Source organism: Schistocerca piceifrons, chromosome 2 (assembly GCF_021461385.2).
Source record: "Schistocerca piceifrons isolate TAMUIC-IGC-003096 chromosome 2, iqSchPice1.1, whole genome shotgun sequence".
In the NCBI taxonomy this organism is placed as follows: domain Eukaryota; kingdom Metazoa; phylum Arthropoda; class Insecta; order Orthoptera; family Acrididae; genus Schistocerca; species Schistocerca piceifrons.
Genome location: NC_060139.1, coordinates 250,186,242 through 250,206,922, shown reverse-complemented (window position 1 = coordinate 250,206,922; position 20,681 = coordinate 250,186,242). Strand labels below are relative to the sequence as shown.

Sequence of the window (20,681 nt, the reverse complement as noted above, 5' to 3'; positions counted from 1 at the left end):
CCTATAACAGTCTGAGTGAAAACAATGGCAGATATGGAAATGTCCTTTTCATATATCCATTTGTTCCTCTGTTTGTATTGGGCGGACATAGTACAGGTTTCTTCAAATTGATAGGTCACATTTAAACATTTCACTGCATATAATCTATACTGCAGTACTTTGCACAAGTTATTGTTCACATGCTTTAAGGCTGATTGAAGGAGCACGGGAGCTGTAGAGGCTGAGATTAGAGCGGTTTGTTGAGGTTGGGACCAGGGTTGGAGGGAGGGTGGACGATGTGGCGCTGTTTGTGTGTGTGTGTGTGTGTGTGTGTGTGAAATTTTTGTTTGTTGCTACTTTTATGGTAGACTGTGAATAGATTCGAATATTATTGTTGTTGTTCTTTTTCCGTTATTGCTGTTTTGGCTATTGAGCATATTTTCATATTTATTTACAGCCTTTGTGACAAAGCAAGATTGGGCCACACCACCCTACTTTATCTACAAAAACATAATTTGTAAGTTAAAGCACACACACATGTATATATATATATATATATATATATATATATATATATATATATATATATATATATATTTGCTATTACTCTTATTCACACTTTAATGTTAGTACTAATATAGTTAAAAATATTAATTAATTATTTTGTGTAAAGAAAACTTATGTTAAAGTAACACCTTCCACATCATTACGAAATGTTGTGTTCATGATCTATGGAACAAGTATTAATGTACAAGTATGTATGTATGTGAGCACATGTTACACAAAATATTCCCTTCAAAACCTTATTAGTCAGGTCAAGCTATTTACTGATCTGAGTTTGTTGCAATAATTAATTTCAGTAGAAATACAGTAGTTCAAAAGTTATAGCAGTTATAACGGTTCATACAGACAGCTGTCCATAAAAACATTATGAGCTAATGCGTTAAATCTAATGAAAAGACCGCATTCACTACAAAGAGTTATTTCCACTGATATCAGTTATCTAATTATGTTTCCCAAACTTAATTAGTTTATCAGGTGTTGTTAATTAAATATTTCAACTAGCCCAAACTTTCGAAACAGATTATGACCAAAGTACTGTAGCATTCCAGGACCTGGCCACATACTTCCGTTAATCTGAAGTTTCTGCATCCAGTGACGCCAATATTATGTGACAACCTTCACTAATAAAGAATTAAGTAATTTTCAGTAACTACATTGCATCATTCTATGTGTAATCCAGTGCGTCGCAGTGCGTATACAAATTTGGTTCTGTACATTCTAATAGCTACTGCTCGTATCCAATATTCGTTAAACCAAATTTGATTATAGTTTCAGCTACCAATTAGGAATGAAGGGAGTATCAAACCATCACTGAATAACCAATTTGCTCAATATTCTAGCGCGAGTCTTAAAGGCCGAAGCTGGCGCCATTTGAGTGAAGTCTACTTTGAGTACACGTTAGTAAACGTTCACTTTTGGCTTTGACTTATTTCGGTCAGTATGCGTTGAGTCTCAGCTTTGCTTTCACAAATCTTAGCATTGCATCGATCACGCCATTGGTTTACGTTTGTTATTCCTTCGGCACCACGGTTCCGTTAGAGAAAAGCATGCATTACGGTTTGTATTCGGGTTCATTTACATCAGCCTCTGGAACCGTTAAATTACAATAGAATATTGCATAAGCAATAGTTTGTGAACTCATCTGCAGGTAGTGAGCAGTATAATTTAGAATGCGAGTAAAACTCTTGAGTATATGTATAGTTATTGCCACTGTATATTGTCGGAAGATTATTTAATACTTCACTTGCTTGTAAGATACTTCAGAACTGCTCAGACGGTTGTTAATGAGCTGCTATTGCGACTGTTAGTAAGAATTTGTAATTTTAACTTTTGTAAAGACTAGCAGACAACGTGACATTTAATGTTCTTTCGCGTGATTCTCAAATGTCCGTTTCCCTTACCTGTTAGATTCAGACTGTATGAGACCTGGTCATCATCTATAGGGAATCAGTGACATTCATAAAAGTAGAAAGAACTTTCAGCCTTAAACTATAGTCCAATCGTTTCACTTTTCATGTAGTTGGACATAGAATTCTGTCACGTAAGTTTCCTCATGGTGAACCAACGTGTGTGTCCGCAACTACCGAGTGCGGATGCTCCTACACGTAAGTGCCGAAATGTGACGCCTTCTGTGTGAAATATTCTTCCTGTAGTGTGAGAATCCGCTTTCTTTTGTTATAGCAGCTGAGGGAAAATGGCTGCAGATATTAGTAATACAAATTAAATTCGTTCAATACTTTTTTTTATTTTGCTTCTGGACAAAAAAGTTATTTATGGTTGTCAAGATCGATGGGACACAGCTTGTGCTATCCACATGAGAGAAATCGGCTGCGCCAAGGTACGAAGCTCCCTACGAAACTGTAGATCGTAGCACGCGAAAATGCGGCGAGGTCACGGTCGCCCTTGACCCGTCGAAGTTCTCCAGGCTGGCGCCCCTCTTTGTCCCGTGCGGCCAATGACGTAGCAGCCAGCCGGTCTCGGCAGCCACCGCTGGCTCGCCATTCAGTGCGGCCCGGCGACCGGAATGGCAACATCAGCATCGTGTTCCAGCCAGACCGGCACCAGCGTGGACGCCGACCCGGCGGCCCGCAGCCCACTCCTCGCCGCTCACCGACACACACACGCGCAGGTAGGGCCGAACGCTTTAGTCATTGGAGTGCAACAGGATCTCAGGAGCAGGACAGCAGCCTACACACGTTTCGTTCGGCTCTGGCTCGGCTGTACGACTTATTCTGGATCCAGTGCTCCGTACTACAGAAATTCGTTGTGAAAGTCACTGTTTTCCTCAGTAACACTCGACATTCGCTACACTGTAGCTCTTTGCCAGCATGATACGAATGAAGGCGCTCAAGATTTATCGGAGGAAGATGGATATATTACCGCCAAAACTGACTAAAATAATCAAAAATATTTGTCAGGAAATTAGGAGAAACTGACTGCCTTCCAGAGCAAGAGCTACACGTACAAAAGAATTTCCGATTGTGTGTCTCCTGATGAAGCATTCGTGGGTACATACTTCTGTTGTGCTTCTCATATCCGAGACTCATTTCCAGGATTTTGACATCTGTGGTCTGCTTATTTCTTAAAATGAAGTTATTCTTGTGCCATACACCCACTGTATCTGTTTATTTGTGCACACGGATATCAAGCGTAACCACCATACGACGTTTCGAGACTGTCGTGCCTAAATCAATTTCCATATATGTTTCTGTGGGCTTGATTATCATGTATGTGTATCCACTTGTGTGTATCTGTGCCAAAAGACATTTGTATTCATTCTAAGTCAAAACGCTCTGCTTATGTAATTTTATTAGTGGCATCATCAGTGGTATATATGCAGTCTTCATGGGTAGCGTCTTCGTCTCGTAGCAACGTTTCGATGGAATGCGTCTCCACCATCTTCAGGCGAATTGATGGAGACGCATTCCATCGAAACGTTGCTACGAGACGACGACGCTACTCGGCTGACAACCCGTGAAGACTTCATGTATGAAATTCACCGAGAAAGCCTGCACTCACATGCATCATGAGTGGTGTCCGAGATGTTCAAATGGTTCAAATGGCTCTGAGCACTATGGGACTTAACATCTGAGGTCATCAGTCCCCTAGAACTTAGAACTACTTAAAACTAACTAACCTAAGGACATCACATACATCCATGCCCGAGGCAGGATTCGAACCTGCGACCGTAGCGGTCGTGCGTTTCCAGACTGCAGCGCCTAGAACCGCTCGGCCACTCCGGCAGGCATCCGAGATGTACTCATCGTCTGCGTTGAGCTCCAAGTCCGTACTTTTTACAGTGCCGAGTTCGATCGCTTATGTCTTACCGGAAATTAAATGCACATTCTTCATCGTCTCTGGATCTGTACAAGAGCAAGATTTGTGTGCAGTGTGATAAGTTTCTGTGCAGTTTTAACGTTCCTGCCATAGGATGGAATAGCAGGCCACATGTCGCAAGGTCATGTCTTGCACGACACTTGGCAAAAAAAAACTGTTTTTTCGCTTATAAATCATGTTCATTGTGTTTACACACGCAGCACGCACTAGCGTTATTTCCGGTGCAAACGAAACAAGCAAGACGCGTCGGATCCGATACCGCATTGTGGTAGGAAGGTTAATTGAGAAGAAGGCACTGTCTATTTTGAAACTGGCTAGAGCGCCGTCAGTGTCGCAAAAGTAGTCAGGGAATCTGACATAGTATCACACTTTGAGGACTGTGTACAGTAGGAAAAGTATATTCTTTTGAGTAGTGATAGTATTAGTGATTCTGAACAAAAAACTTCATACGTACATTTGCTCTATTACGAATGGTTTCCGAGATAGAACACATTTAATGTACATTTTTATTTATTTTCTGTATTATTCAAACATTGTAATTGTTTACAACCTACCACAGTGGTGTAGAGAAAGTTGAGACGAATAATTTGATACAGCACGCTTGTTGTCCATCAAGTCGGGAAACTACAGTCAGTTCCACAAGAAAGCGAACGACATAATTGTAAATCTAACGTCCGCAGCGACATCTCTGGTAGTTGTCTCGAATCTGTGATCAATACGCTTTTGCACAAGCAGTGTGAGAGTTGAAGACAATGTTCCTTGTAAGTCATCCAAAGAGACTAAAGCTTTCATATGGAGCTTCTGCTAAAATTCTTAGAAAGTCAAAGACATTCGTTGCGAAATGGGTCAAACGATATTTAGAGGTGGATGATTAACCGAAGAGAGGGTTATGTTCCCAAGATATAACAGATAATGGCGGCGATCGGATTAACTATTAGGTAATTGTCGAATTAGCAAAGCAGGTATTTATATGTAAACATATATTTATTAAAGTGTACATTTTCTTATGGACCTGACTGTACCTCAAAGTGGACTGCAAAAACTATCGAAGCTACAGCGCATGCGCGTCGCTCGAAATTTTCGGTATTGTCACGTTCTCTTGGGTCCTAGAGAAAAGATGAATAGGGCCTTTTCTGTAGGAATTTTAGTGCAGTTTTCGTTGGAGGGTGCGGTTTGAGAGTTATTCCAGAAAAACGTACAAAAGTGATATTAAATGTGTTCTATCTCGAAAACCATTCGGAATATGGCATATGTCTCATATGTAGATTTTTCTTCACAATCACTAACACTTTTGAACAATAATTTCTGTAGCTACCACGTTTCTCGAGATGTTAGTCTTATTTATGTACACTTTCTCCGTAACTTTTACTGTCTTGTTTCGCACTTATATACAATACCCACACAAAATCAACTTCATTGATATACGGCAGTGATGCAGCGCAGAATTCACCCTGTTGTCGACTTAAAGAGTACAAAAGGGGTCTGGTAGTTGTATTTCTTGAAGTAATTCAATCCACAGCCACACTCGATCTATCGTGGATAAATTACTGTTAATAGGTCTGTTTCTAGGACACCGCCGCCTTTTGTCCGAGTCATTCCTGTTTCGTTTGCAAACAGATCTCACTTATGCAGTTATCCAAAGCTGACACACAGCCGTCTGAACGCTCTTCTAGGGTACGCCATCGTCTGGACTCTTCGCTTAACGATCTAATTCCAGTTTGTGTACCACGTAGGTCAAAAACAATTTTAAGTATAAAAGTATCAAAGTTCCTTCTGCCATTGTAGCAGCAGTAACCGATCCAACAACTGCGCCGCACACTTATTGTCTTATATAGACGTTGCCGACCGCAGCGCCCTGTTCTGCCTTTTTACGTATCTCAGTATCCGTGCATGCCTACACCAGTTTCTTTGGCGCATCAGTGTATTGGAAAGTACACAATGCAAGGCTTATTGCACTGGCAAGTCTAGCACATTAACAAGATTTGACATTGCCGTGAATTAACGTTAAGTTCGATAAGCAAACAATATAACTAACGTTAAAGAGTAAGCAATGTGTGACAACTTGCAACAATGTTTTGAGTTCCCACTGCAGCGGACCTACTCCACAGAAAAATTCACAAATCCGATTCGTTGATTACGACATGAAGTTGTAATTTGGGAGCGTATGAAGAATGATGGGCTATGTTGTATTAGAATGTGGGAATGACATTGTTAAACAGTGGAATGTAATTTAAGAGGTACGACTGGAGCAGACGAAAATTTAGGCTACGGGCGATCCTGTAGCCTGAACGTTTAAAGCGGATTGCAGTATTTTAGTACCCGCGAATGTATTTGTGAATGCGGATCTCACTTCTCTTACCCGCACACACCTCTATCTACAGTACTTCAGAAAGCTACTTGTAACTGCGAACGGAGCGCTGGAAATGTGTGTGTGTATTCGGCCGGCAAGTGACCTTATCTCCTACTTTGCCGTTATGATCCTTACGTGGACACACGAGGCTCATTTCAAACTTCCTGGCCCGAGCGCATGCGCATCTGTCAGCAGTGGAACGATTTCCTCGCGCTAAGCGTAGGTTGTGAACCAAACTTCCGACTGTCTCAGTGCCATGATAATTTGTGTTTTGAGTGTGAAACGGAGATCACATGGTCTTATATATCAGAAATAAAATTCACAACGCTCTAGTTGCGAAGCTTAGTGTCACGATCAACTTGGTAACTGCTACAGACTAAAGGTTCGCTACTGACAACATTTTGTAAGAATATTGACGCAAAATATGTGAAGATACTGCAAATGAAGTAAACATAGCTGTCTGTTCAGAATCGTAACGGAGAAACTACAAAAAAGAAAAGTCGCTGCATAATGGATTTCTCGTTATCTGATGAAGAACATACCGCAGGAGAATACAGAAATTACTTCATCGGTACGAGACAGAGGAAGATCAGTTTTTACAGAGGATTATTGCTGTAGTTGAACAATGGATTGGAGATTTCGAGCCAGAAGTGAAATCACAGTTCTCCCAGTGCAAAAATTTAACTCTCCCTATAAAAAAAAAATAAAAAGAAGAGTTCCGTCGCCAATAGTCCAAAGTCAAACTTATGACTTTATGGCTTATGACAAGAATGAAGTAATAGCAACAGTGCTCTAGGGAACCACTACAACAGAGCGATACAACATCGACTTTCTGCGAAATGATTTGCGGCCAAACATTCGCCAAAGAAGGTCCGACACTTAAGTAGCTGTTGTGCTCATTCTGCATGACAGCACGTGACCGCATACTGCCTGACCCCTACAGAGTTTTGGAGATTTTGGATGGGAAATTCTTTCCCGATCTACCCTACAGTCCAGACATGAGCCCAAGGAATCACTCCAAGGGAAACGTTTTCGCACCACTTAGGATGCTTCTGAAGACAGTGGCCAAATAACCAGACAGATCAACAAAGATGGCCTCCTAACGAGAATACAAGACCTGCCGAAATGACGGGCCACTGTTACTGAGAAGAATGGAGATTAAACTGAAGCCTGTAAAGTCGTCCTATGACAAAAACCTTTTTGAACCATAATTTTACGGTGTGAAGAATTTTTCAAATGACCATCGTGTGATGAAGGCAGTAGTTTAATTTGATAATCTCTATCTTTCAGCCAGCCCCGGTGGCCCAGCGGTTCTAGGCGCTTCAGTCCGGAACCGCGCTACTGCTTAGGTCGCAGGTTCGAATCCTGCCTCGGGCATGGATGTATGTGTTGTCTTTAGGTTAGTAAGGTTTAAGTAGTTGTAAGTTCTAGGGGTCTGATGACCTCAGATGTTAAGCCCCATAGTACTCTGAGCCATTGAATCTCGCTTTCATGTTGCAGGTGCATTTCACGAACATTCCCTCCCCTAAAAAATTCCGTTTAAGACCTCTGAATACCCTGGTACTGGCAATGGGCTACTTACAAATGGAGCATTAAGGCTCTGTATTGCTTAGATTTCATCATTTAATACATCCCAGTGAAGCTACCAAACGCTCAAGCTTTCCCAAGGAAAGGTCATATAAGAGTCTTGTACGCGGTATCCTTTCCACAAGCACTAAACTTTCTGTCCATTGGTCAGAAATTCAATGTACTTCAACAGAAACGGCAATAAAAACGAGTGACGGATGAGAGTCCGTTGTCATTTGCTATGGTGTTTGTTAGTTTTCATTACTGCTATTATTACTCTTGCTTGTGTCCTAATGGTCCACACTATCGACCACAAGTGGCAGTTCCAGAGTTTTGTTTTGGCTTTCGTTAGTCCCCATGTTACTTTCGTTATCTCACAATTGGCTCTTTTTCGCTCGTCAGACCAAGCCGATCTGGTCTTCTGGTGTTTTCCTGCCAGGCCAAGTGTCCAGTCGTCATTTCCTGCCTACAAACTGTTCTGTTTGTTATTTCACGTTGTGTAGTGCCTGTTTCTCTCATGTCTTCGCTTAAGTGCACCGATTCATGTTATTGTTTCAGTTATAGCTTTACTGCGTTAATCGTAGAATTCCACAACCTCACCAGTTTGTCAGGTTTGCTTCACTATTATAATATGCTTATATGTCGCTATTCTTTTCAAGTCAGTCTCCACGTTCTATCTTCAGTATAGCTTGGACCTAAACTTTTTCTAATGTCTTTTCGTTCTCTCTGTTTAGATTTCTTTAGTGTCCTCTTTCCTGTTTAAAATGAATGTTGCATCCCCATAAAGACGTTGTTGTTTGATGACTGTGCTCAGCGTCTCAGTTCTGCGTAAATTTTTTTGTTATAGATATCTTTTGTGCGTCTGTTTGCTTTATGTGGCAACGAATTTCGTAGCTAATCCCTCCCCGGCCAATCTCCTGAAGGATTTAACCGAAATATTTGAACTGAGAAATGGTCTCAATTTTTCCGTATTTAAGCTTTTCGAATTTTGTGTGTCAGGTTGTTGCGCGACATATACTTTGTTTCGTCAGTTTATATTTGGAGACCTACTCTTTCTGCTATTTCTCTGAGAATTTGATATTTATTTTTATGCTGTTTAAATGTTCTGGTATAAAATCGCCATGTTGTCTCCAAAAGCTAAGCCGTCTATCCTAACATTGGTTCTTCCTTGTTAATTTTTATTAAAAGTAAAGATGATTTTTGTGTTTTTCCTTAGAAAAGTGTTCCAAAGCTACATCATTTTACTATTGCTATTTGGCCTCGTCGTTGAGCTTCCTTAAACCATACAAGAAGACGCAAAAGCAACCCTCTATCCCTTCCACTCCCCTTCACGAGCCTGGTATATTATGCGTCTTTCTCTACTCTCCGCGCATTGACAGAACATCAGAATGTACGAATAATAAATAAATACGGTGCAGCTACAATGACTCATTGCATTTTAAAATTGTCGAAAGCGGTACACGCGTTGAAACCTGAACATAAAACGAACTGGGGACGTTCTGCATTTCACGTAAGGCACAACACAAGTTAACTCAGCTGCGGTTGCGTTACTGAAAAGGCTTGTTTCCTGTCGTAATGATGTTGACCTGTTTCCCAGTTAAGCGTTCAGAAGATAGAGCAGCATCTTTCTCCGACGAATGAGAGTACTGTGGAATTATCGCCAGTCACGGAGCGCAAAGGAAATACCTTGTGGCAACAAAAACTTTCTGGCGGGACTGGGGGAGGGGAGACAGAGAAAGAGAGAGAAAGAGAGAGAGAGAGAGAGAGAGAGTGAGTGAGAGAGAGGGAGCAAATCTCGCAAAAACATAGAAAAGCACGTACTTCGAATTCCAGCAAGCCGCGCTGGTTTGCTAACGTCGGTAGCAGTCCACCTTTACAGCTAAAGACAGAACTATGTCGTGCGTTAGCAGCTACGGAGCTCTGGACCTTACAGTCAGTATGACATTTGGCGACGAAGCAACAATTCAGCCATTAGAATTGACCTGACCGCACAAAACTATTATCTAAAGTAGTGAACCGCCCCTTGTAGTTGAAGTACTTGAACGAGTTTTAGTGGAAGTAAATTTATTCTGTAAAACATCGCAGATAAATTAGTCTGCGACATTTGTTTCAGCAATTGCTAACATCTAGTCATTACTTCGAGCTCGAACGTAGTTCTAGTTTCCCTAAATCGTTTATAGCAAATTACTGAATGGTTCCTTTGAAAAGGATGGCATAGATCTCTTTCACACATCTGTATCTACATAGAGACTCCGCAACGCACCACACGGTGTACCACCCGACAATAATTCTAGCATATGAACTATTTTCATCTGAAAATATAAAATTGACACGATCGATTACATTTAGAAATTTAGTTAACAAAGCACAGCATGCTAAAACGCGCGCATTCCAGTCTGTATCCGATAACTCGTATACGAAAGTAGGTCGAAAAGGTCTGAGGTTAAGGTCTTTTTTTCTTGTGATCTCGGCTTCACGAGCGACTGCCACCTGCACGCGGCTTATTGTCCACTGTGCGGCAGCCACGTGCCTCATGGTTCTTGTTCATCTGAAGCCGGTTGTTATTGAAATAATAAAACTATTTACAACTTATGCGGATTGTTATATGATCCCACGATGTTCAGTTGTGGATGTCCTGTTAACGAAATATTACCAACAAGTGTCTGGCGCAATTGTTAAATCGATTACTGCTGTTGCAATGGCAGGTTATCAAGATTAAAGAGAGTTTGAATGTGGTATTATAGTCCACGCACGAGAGGTGGGACACAGCATCTTCGAGGTAAAGATGAAGTGCGGACTTCCCCGTACGACTATTTCACGAGTCTGCCCTGAATATCAGGAATCGGTAAAACATCAAATGTCTGACTTCGCTGCGGCCGGAAAAAGATCCTGCAAGAACGGGACGAACGACGACTGAAGAGAATCGTTCAGCCTGACGGAAGCGCTACTCTTCCGCAAATTTCTGCAGATTTCAATTCTGGGTCATCAGAAAGTGTCAGTGTGCAAACCATTCCACGAAAAATCATCGAAGGCCCACTCCTATACCCTTGATGACTGCACGACACAAAGCTTAACGCCTAGCCTGGGCCCGTCAACACCGACATTCGACTGTTATTGATTGGAAACATGTTGCCTGGTTGGACTAGTCTCGTTTCAAATTCTATCGAGCGGATGGACGTTCACAGGTATGGGGACAATCTCATGGTTCCATGGACCCTGCATTTTAGCAGGGGACTGTTCAAGCTGGTGGAGGCTCTGTAATGATGTGGTGCGTGTGCAGTTCGAGTGATATGGGACCCCTGATACATCTAGATACGACCCTGACAGATGACACAGTCGTAAGCATCCCGTCTGATCACCTGCCTCCATTCATACCCATTGTGTATTCCGAAGGACTTGGGCAATTCCAGCAGGATAATGCGACACCCCACACGTCCATTAACGCTACAGAGCTGCTCCAGGAACACTGTTCTGAGTTTAAACACTTCCGTTGGCCACCAAACTCCCCAGACATGAATATTATTGAGCGTATCTGGGATGCCTTGCAACGTGCTGTTCGGAAGAGATCTCCACCCCCTCGTATTCGTACGGATTTATGGACAGCCCTGCAGGATTCATGGTATGAATTCCCTCCATTACTACTTCAGACATTATTTGAGTCCGTGTTGCGGCACTTAAGCGTGCTCGCGTGTGCCCTACACGATTTAGGCAGAGATACCAGTTTCTTTGGCTCTTCAGTGTATAAATCGTCTTGCTGCGGTCACCTCAGAACGGAGATACGTATTTGGGAGGATAAGGGGGTGTTACATGCTGTTTCTCTTTCAAGTCCTTCGATTTACTAATGCTGCTTCGTTTCTGTATGAGTTGTAAGTAACCTTTCGATCTCTGTATTTAATTCCCACTACGACGAGAATTTTAAAGAGCTGGCGTCAATTCAGCGTTGTACTGTCAAAAGCTTTCTCTAAATCTACAAATTCAACAGACGTAGGTTTGCGTTTCTTAAACCTGTCGCCGGTCGCTGAGGCCGAGCGGTTCTAGGCGCTTAAGTCCGGAACTGCCCTGCTGCTACGGTCGCAGGTTCGAATCCTGCCTCGGGCTAGATGTGTGTGATGTCCTTAGGGTAGTTAGGTTTAAGTAGTTCTAAGTCTAGGGGACTGATGACCTCAGATGTTAAGTCCCATAGTGCTTAGAGCCATTTTTTAAACCTGTCTTCTAAGGTAAGTTTTAGCATCAGTATTGTCTTGCGTGCTGCTATATTTCTTCGGAATAGAAACTCATTCTCTTCGAGGTCAGACACGAGTTTTTCCATTCTTTGATAAATATTTCGTGTTAGTGTTTTGCGACCATGATTTGCTAAACTGGTGGTTCGGTAGTAATCACACCTGCCTTCTTTGGGACTGGTCTTATTACATTTTTCATGAAGTCTGCTCCCATATCACCTAAGAATTTAATCACAAATTCTTCCCACTATATTCTACATGCCAAGCAGAGTAAAATTTTATTCTTGGTTGTTCATCCTGGCGTTGCAATTTCAAGTTCATATCAGATTGCTGATCGTCGCAACATTACCTGCGTGACGCAGAACAACAACGACTGCTAAGATATGCTTGACGGGAAGGCTGGCTTGTCTTGTGAGAGAGCAACGGCCGCTAGCTGAGCAGGGGAGGTGTTCGCATGCCAGCTCCCACGCCGCGTCAGCAGCTGACCGTGGCGTCTGGCTGACCAGCGACGTCAGCAGCACCACATGGCGTTACGCTACCTGCTCCTTCGCCACGGTCTCATGTACAGAGCTCTCCTGTTAGAGCTGTCGAATTTGAAAGTGCCGTATTTTGTAACTCATTACTCATCCTGTACTAACTAATACAGTAAAAGAACCAAAGACTTTCCAAGCCTTTTTCATACACTGCAGGTTTTAAGGCCATTGAACTATGGTATTTTCTGAACGTACTTTTGGCCAAAAAGTGAGTCTAGTAGCTGGAGTCGGAAGTTTTTGTTACCCCTGCCTTTTGAGTTCTTCTGGTGATATTTCCACAGAAAATTCCATATTTCTTTATTTCTAACCGAGATAACGAAATATTTTCATAAAAACTTTCATCCCTATTTCGCTCCTTAAGGTTGAATCCCCAAAAATACTGAAACACGATATTATGTAAAATACAATTTGTCATAGATCTATCTTTAAAATCCCTGCAGTAGTTCTTTAATAATTTACTTTCAAAAAAGTGTCATCTTCTATTTCACCTCCTTAGGGGCTGGTGAAAGATGTATTTTTTTTTCTGACCGAGAACCCAAATACCAATTTCGGTAGTTCTAACTTCGAAATTGCCTCAATAGCGATACACGCTATCAAAAACTAAAGTTTTATTCTTAGTGGTTTGGACTGGGCTTTTATGAGTCAGTCAGTCACGGGCCATTTCCGATGTCAGAATACACGCTGTGTTTATCAGTCAAGAAAGGTACCCAAGTTCGAGCTGTGGCACTGTACAAAATTTTACCATCACGTACAGTGAACTTCATTATGTTTAGCGCTTGGCATGACGTTGTAGTCTTGGTCATGCAATAGCGATCTCGCCGTCATATGTTCGCAGATAGTAATCAAGAAAATTTGAAGCTCTGTCAGACGACGAGAGAGTGCGTGGGCAACGACTACGCCTCAGCTGATTAACACAGGGAGGAAAGAGTTTGTGGGCCTATTGGACAGACTACTGGCCAGTTTACACACGAAGACGGCGTACCCAGCAATGATCCTTCCGATCGTTCAGTCATTGGTGAGATTTATACTGCAAATTAAAAAGAAAGAAGACCATTAGTGGCATGAAATAAGTTTTGAAAGCTATTTTGCCACCAAAAAGAACACTACTGTTTCTTATTCTAACACCCTATCCTTGTCCGTCCACGGTAGCTGAGTGGTTTCGGTCAGAGTGTTTAGCTACCCTCTGTAATAAAAAAGCTGAGTGAACGGATCAACGAACAACCTGAACGGGTGTCAGCGGACATCCGCCATGAACGAATGCAACGAACAATATAGAACAATATGAGATTAAATAAATAAATAAATAATTAAAAAAGTGGTCAGCGCGATAGAATGTCAATCCTAAGGGTCCGGGTTCGATTCCTGGCTGGGTCGAAGATTTTCTCCGTTCAGGGACTGGATGTTGTGTTGTCCTAGTCTTCATCATTTCATACTCCTCGACGCGCAAGTCGCCGAAGTGGCGTCAAATCGATAAGACTTGCGCCCGGCGAACGGTCTGCCCGACAGGAGGTCCTAGTCACACGACATTCACATTTTTACCGTATCCTTGATGCCGGAGCCGTCGCAAACACTATGGAAACTGAAACACTCCGACGTAGTATTTACCTTTTCTGTCTTCGCCATCGTGCACATTACCGCACAGAGGTGACACTCGGTTCTGTAGAAATTTTCTACATTTCTGTGAATTATCCGCAAGACTACCTTTCCTTTCCTCTCGTGAAAGATATGCCTCGTACATCTCATAACCTCTATTGCTCTTTTACACAGCCCACGAGAGAGCCAATATAATAATCAGAATTGTTTCACAATCAGTATCGAGTATTCTTATACTTTCATTGCACGTATTTCACTAGAAAAATAATAAATGGTGTACAGGTTTTGAGCCTTCATCTCCTGGATCAAATAATAAGCCTGTGTCATCCGTCACTGAGTCAGGTATGGAACATAGTTAACGGGGAAACATCCGTCGTATGAAGACGTGAAGCTGTGCAGACACTTCGACCTTCACTATGAAATACAAGAGGGACTACACTTCACTATTTCAGTGGTTCTCGCGACATTCAGGAAAATAAGTCACTACGTTCGACAGGAAGAAGGAAGGAATGTTACTACTGTTTAACGGCTCGCCGGCGATGAGACCGTTATTCTTTACGTACAAACTGATCTAACGGACGTGGTGAGGAGCAGCCTGCGACTGTTTGCTGATGACACTGTGGTGCACGGGAAATTGTCATCGTTGAGTGATTGTAAATGGAACTTCTGTTTGCTGTGATGGATGGCAACTTAACCCAAATGCAGAAATATGTTATTTAATGCAGATTACGCGGTAAAGCAGTGTTCTAATGTTCTAAAACAGTATTAGTGGTGTGCTGCTGACATGGTCATGTCGATTAACTATCTAAGCGTAACGTTACAAAGCTGTATGAGATGGAACGAGCACTTAAGGTCGGTAGTGGGAAAGAGATTGGCTGACCACGGTTTATCGGTAGAATTGTAAGTGTAGCTCAGCCATAAAGGAGGCCGTGCATGGAAGACTAGTGCGACTCTTTCTTGAGTACTGGTCGAGTGTTTGGAATCCGCTCGAGTCAAAGAACGATACCGAAGCAATTTAAAGCTTCGATTGACACGTAGGTAGTACAGAGATGCTTCGTGAACTCAAATGGGAACCCTGGAGCGAAGACTACGCTCTTTACGCGAAATACTACTCAGAAAATTTAGAGAGCGACCGACCTTCGCGGCTGAATGCAGAACCATTGTACTGCCCAAAACGTACATTTTGTGTAAGGACCACGAGACTAGGTAAGAGAAATAAGGGCTCTTATGGAGGTACATAGGCACTATGCGACTTAACTTCGGAGGTCATCAGTCGCCTAGAACTTAGAACTAATTAAACCTAACTAACCTAAGGACATCACACACATCCATGCCCGAGGCAGAATTCGAACCTGCGACCGTAGCGGTCGCTCGGCTCCAGACTGTAGCGCCCAGAACCGCACGGCCACTCCGGCCGGCTGAACAGAACCCTACGTGGAAACAGTGGGCGTGTCGATGCAGCGGTGCAGAAACGACGTGCCGTAGGCACGCGTTGAGGAAAATCGTCTGGATCCATAGCGTGTACCCTTTTTAAGAGGTACAGATGTAATTCTATCGCCCCAGACGATACTGTGACAAACATCCACTGCATGTGCAGCTGCTCGAGTACTCGTTGAAGGGTTTTCTTCAACAAGATGCAGTACATCTTCTTCAAATTAGGACGTGAGGTGTTGCCGTGGAACACCATTGTCCTGCCTCCTCGTAGTGAAGGTACCTGTTTCTCGGAGCCGCTGCGTAATTTGAGCAAAACGTTTCTGTGATGACATGCTACGTTGCATGAAAAGTACGTGATGCAGCTGACTCAAAGCTTTTCCATGTCATTGAGCTTCATCATGCACAAGAAGCATGTCTGTGTATTCCGAAAACGTCTACCGTACCATGTTTACTGTGTTGGAGACGCACAGGCATCGAATAGATGTCGGAGCAAGGAAGACGTTAAGGGACGTCAGGTGACCGTCTGACGTAGTACAAGTCATCCTGTCTACCCTACTGAATACCAGGACAAGCAACTCAGACATCCCTCTTTCCCTCAGCAGACGTAGCCGCGTTACACATCTGAACTGAAACCGTAAGTTTTCGGACACGGGTTCCTGTTCAGAATATTATGTACTTCTTCCTCTCCACAAGTCCTACATGATTGTAACGCGAATTTCGGAACACTCTGTATACAGGGTGTCTCTCCTAAGAGTCATCAGACGCATTTGGTCTCGCGTTTCGCTAGATATTTGCAGCCCCGCCCTAGCTCACGCTGACTGCTACTGCCACGCAGGTGCGCGCTGCTCCATCGCTGCTGGAGTACTGATTATTTTCCGTGTTTTACTGTTCCCCTTGATACATACTGATAAGGCGAATATCGTACTATTCTGAGACCACTCTGTCGAATGTACACGTAAAATATCGCTCTAGAAGTCATTTTATTTGTAATGACAAACAAACCGACGCTTTCCGTCGACGCTGGGCGTCGTAACAAAGACATGATGACCAATTTTTATTTGGGCTGACCCCAGCCAGACGTCACAAAATCGAAACTGCAAATACCGGACGAAACACCAGACAAAATGCATCTGACGACTCTTGGGAGAGAGAGCCGGTACAAAGAGGGTAAGAGTGGTCCTGTCACACTTCACTGGGGCACTCTCGACGACACCCTTGTTCGTGATGAACAATCGCCGTCGAGGACGACGTACTGGGTTTTGTTGCTAAAGAAGTCGGTCCTCTCACATATCTGGGAGCCTCGTACCTTCGTTAACACTCTGCAGTGGGGAATAGTGTCAAATACCTCTCAGAAATCTAGAAATATGGAATAGGGCTTCATCTGTGGTTCCTAGATTATCATGTGAGAAAAGGATTATATGCAGAGTTTCGCACGAGCGATGCTTCGTAAATCCGTGCTGATTTGTGAACAAAAGTTTTCCGTCTCAAGGAAATCTATTACATTTTAACTGAGAATATGTCAAAGAATTCTGCTGCAAAACCAATGATAAGGACATTGGACTGTAATTACGGTGCTCCGTTCTTTTACGCTTCTTATATACCGGAGTCACCTGTGTCTTTTTCCAGTCGCTTGGGACTTTGCGCTGAGCGAGAGATTCGCGATAAATGCAAAGTAAGTAAGGGGCCAACACCTTAGAGCATTCTCTGCTAAACCGAACTGGGATTCCGTACGTTTTCTATCCAGCTGCGTGAGTGCTCCAAGGACCAGTCCTATCCACAGTGCTACAGGGTGACAGTAATTGAACTATATGAAAAAAAAACGTAAATTAGTTAGAAACTACGGCGTGCACACACTTTATTCAACATGTGATAGTCACTACAGGTTTTCGGATTTAGGTTATAACACATTCAGCATGCCTGCCATCCTTGGCGATGTGGCTCAGACGAACAGCGAAGTTCTGCATGACCCGCTGAAGTGTCGGAACATCGATGCTGTCGATGGCCTCCCGAATGGCTGTTTTCAGCTCAGCTGTGGTTTTGTGGTTATTGCTGTACACTTTGTCTTTAATATAGCCCCCACGAAAAGGAGTCGCATGTGTTCATATCCGGAGAATATGGCGGCCAATCGAGGCCCATGCCAATAGCATCTGGGAACCCCAGAGCCAGAATGTGGTCCCCAAAGTGGTCCTACAGCACATCAAACACTCTCCCGCTTCGATGTGGTCGAGCTCCGTCTTGCATGAACCACACCTTGTCAAAATCAGGGAAGCTTTGGATAAAGGGGATGAAATCATCTTCCAAAATCTTCTCGTACTGTTCCGCAGTCACCGTGATATCAAAGAACATTACACCGATGATTCCGTGGCTGGACATTGCACACCACACAGTCACCCGTTGCGGGTGAAGAGGCTTCTCGATTGCAAAATGCGGATTCTCAGTCCCCCAAATGTGCCAATTTTGCTAATTGATGAACCCATCCAAATGAAAGTGGGCTTTGTCGCTAAACCAAACCAAACAGCGCCCCATACTAATTCCCACCATTCCCCAATGCCAACCTTGCAGTTTGAACGTCCTAAGGCAAACAGTTCAGGAGTGATGACGATTTTATTTCATATAGTTTAATAATTGTCTTCCTGTATATACTCTACACTCAGTCGGTATGCCTAAAACACACCTCCCCAACAGCAGCCCTACTTCCAAAGATCACATTTTTCCATATAAAAAAAAATTCTCGGCTTGATGCAACCTATGCTACTTAGCAGTCGATCACGCCAAAAACCAGGCAATAATAATTTGATAAAGCAATTCCGCGTTCCTGACACGCCACTAATCATACGCAATTATCTCATCCAAGTTTACCAAAACAACAGAATAGATGGGGCTAACGTGCAACTACATAAACGGAAAATCCCATTTACGAATAATCCACAAAAGAGCCTACAATGGACTAAAAGTACTAATGCTCCCAAAATGAGTATTATACCTTTCCACTGTCATTTGCACCTTCCAAATTCTTATCTGATCAATCATTATCTTCAGTAACTTTGCTTGGATTTCTGTTCCTCTTAAACTTTATCAATCCCTACTAGTCTTTGAAAATCACAATCACTGTCTTATATTCCTTGTCTGTATTTTGTCCACTTGTGGAGTGGCGGGTTTAAATTATTATTATTAATGATTGTGATGGTTGTTGTTGTTCGCCGTCTTTCTCACGCGAGCCTGGCAACTAATTTTGTGGTCAGCCAGAAAGCAATGGAGAACATACTGACCTAAGTTTCCAGTCTGCACGGCCACATTCTACTCCATCCCACTGGAAGAAATGTTTCTATTCACTTTAGAAAGTGAATAGCGGTACCAGGACTATGATTATAAATGGAGGTATAAAGCTCTAGTTCACACATATATTGAGTAAAGTAACTCACGCACAACACTTTTAAAGTCACCATGTTCAATTGACAGTAAATCTCTCTATTCTAACCATCACTTTTATCAGTTCAGAGGCGATATCTACGGTACGTTTCTACCAAATAGTCATTTGCCCTGACTACTAATACCCAAATAAATGTTCAAAATAAATGCTCGGCACAAAAATGAAATAATAGTCACCAATTGCCATGCAGATTTGTAATTATCACGGACAGCACACTAACAGTTACTTTAGCAAAATCTAAGAGATACAGGACGCTGTACAGTCCTCGCGAATTCACTATCAGTTATTACAGAAAATACACGTCTTGTCACAGCCCGTCTCTGACGTCATCCGATGCAGAGCGCGATCCGGCGTTTAACACACGTGGATCTACCAGTGGCTGAATGCGAAGTGAACCTGTTTCCAGCCTCTCGGGCTTTATTTATATATGTGCCGCAGCTGACGGCCGAGGAAACATCTGTTGTTATCTGCCTTCTGCACACGGCAGCAGCCTCTGAACGACCGCTTTCTCGGACACATAATCTTTAATAACAAAGTTATGAATTAATTTAGTATCTTCTTAATTTTTATGTGTATTCTGATAAATTGGTTGAAAGCATAGAAAAAGTTTCAGCTCGCTTGAATAAAAACTTTGCCTTCTAGAATTTTTGTAGTGGAACTAACGGTAGATCGTTACCTCTGAACTATACCTGTAATAGAACTTGTATTGGATGTTATTACTATTACGGTTCTAAAATTTGGTATGGTTCTATTATTTAGTAGATTTTATCATGTGCTGAAACCAAAATTTTCTATCATTAAAACTGCAGATACTTTATCTACTACATATGGATATATTTTAGGTATAAATTTGGCTTTCCTTAAATTACTCCAAAACTATGGGTTAGCTTAACGTGGTCTCTTAGTTATTATTTTCAGGGTGAACTGGAGCATAAAATAAATTTATACGCTTCTAATTCCAATATTTAGCGCCATCACTTTAAAAAAAATACGTGAATTCAGGCTGTAATTTTAATTCTTTTGCTTTGAAAATTGCAGCACTTATTTCTGACCTCCAAAGGCACGTACTGACAAAATTTTAGCTTTCTAGCTTTATTATTTAGCGCCACTTATTTTTCTTAAGACTGCATTTTTATGGAAACTATTGGTTTAATTACATTAAGACTTAATATTTAAAACGTTATTACAATGAAATACATGTTGACAGATTATGAAATGGAAACTTTTACTTTTAATTTTTATACTTAATTATGGTGCAATACTTGTGCGCTAAGGGCAGACGCGTTAAGGTGACGTGGTGCTACCAGCAGTCAACTGGGGTAAGTACCGACACGCTCGTTCGCCTCTGTATCTCATACACGATACAGCGCTTGTTTGCTTCACACTACATACATCTTTTACCAGGTGATTAAGTTTCTATCCTTTCTTAAATACCTAAAAGCCGTCTGGAAATCTTAAACTTGTCAGCTTGATCAGCAGAATATCATTATGTCCCCATACTCCACGCAACCACGACCATAGTCTACACCTCAACCAACACATCCCACCTTTTCATTACTTCCCCGCACTTGACTTCCTTTCATTTCCCAAGTTAACACGAACCATAACCGATTTTCTATCCTTAAATCTGTATATAACTGTATCATTCCTACTGCCTACATTCCCCCTTTCCTCTC

At 42.3% G+C, this 20,681-nt stretch overlaps 1 protein-coding gene across 2 annotated transcripts in view; it reads left to right on the top strand.

Annotated features, from left to right (window-relative positions):
- Nucleotides 1–2,559: 2,559 nt before the first annotated feature.
- The window catches only part of LOC124776583 (solute carrier family 23 member 1), a 219,389-nt gene continuing 201,267 nt past the window's right edge, over nt 2,560–20,681 (top strand). For both annotated transcript variants that reach the window (XM_047251634.1, XM_047251635.1), the window contains exon 1: nt 2,560–2,671. In XM_047251634.1, the coding sequence (XP_047107590.1) occupies nt 2,567–2,671 (105 nt within the window). In that variant the 5' untranslated portion in view covers nt 2,560–2,566. The remainder of the gene's footprint in view (nt 2,672–20,681) is intronic.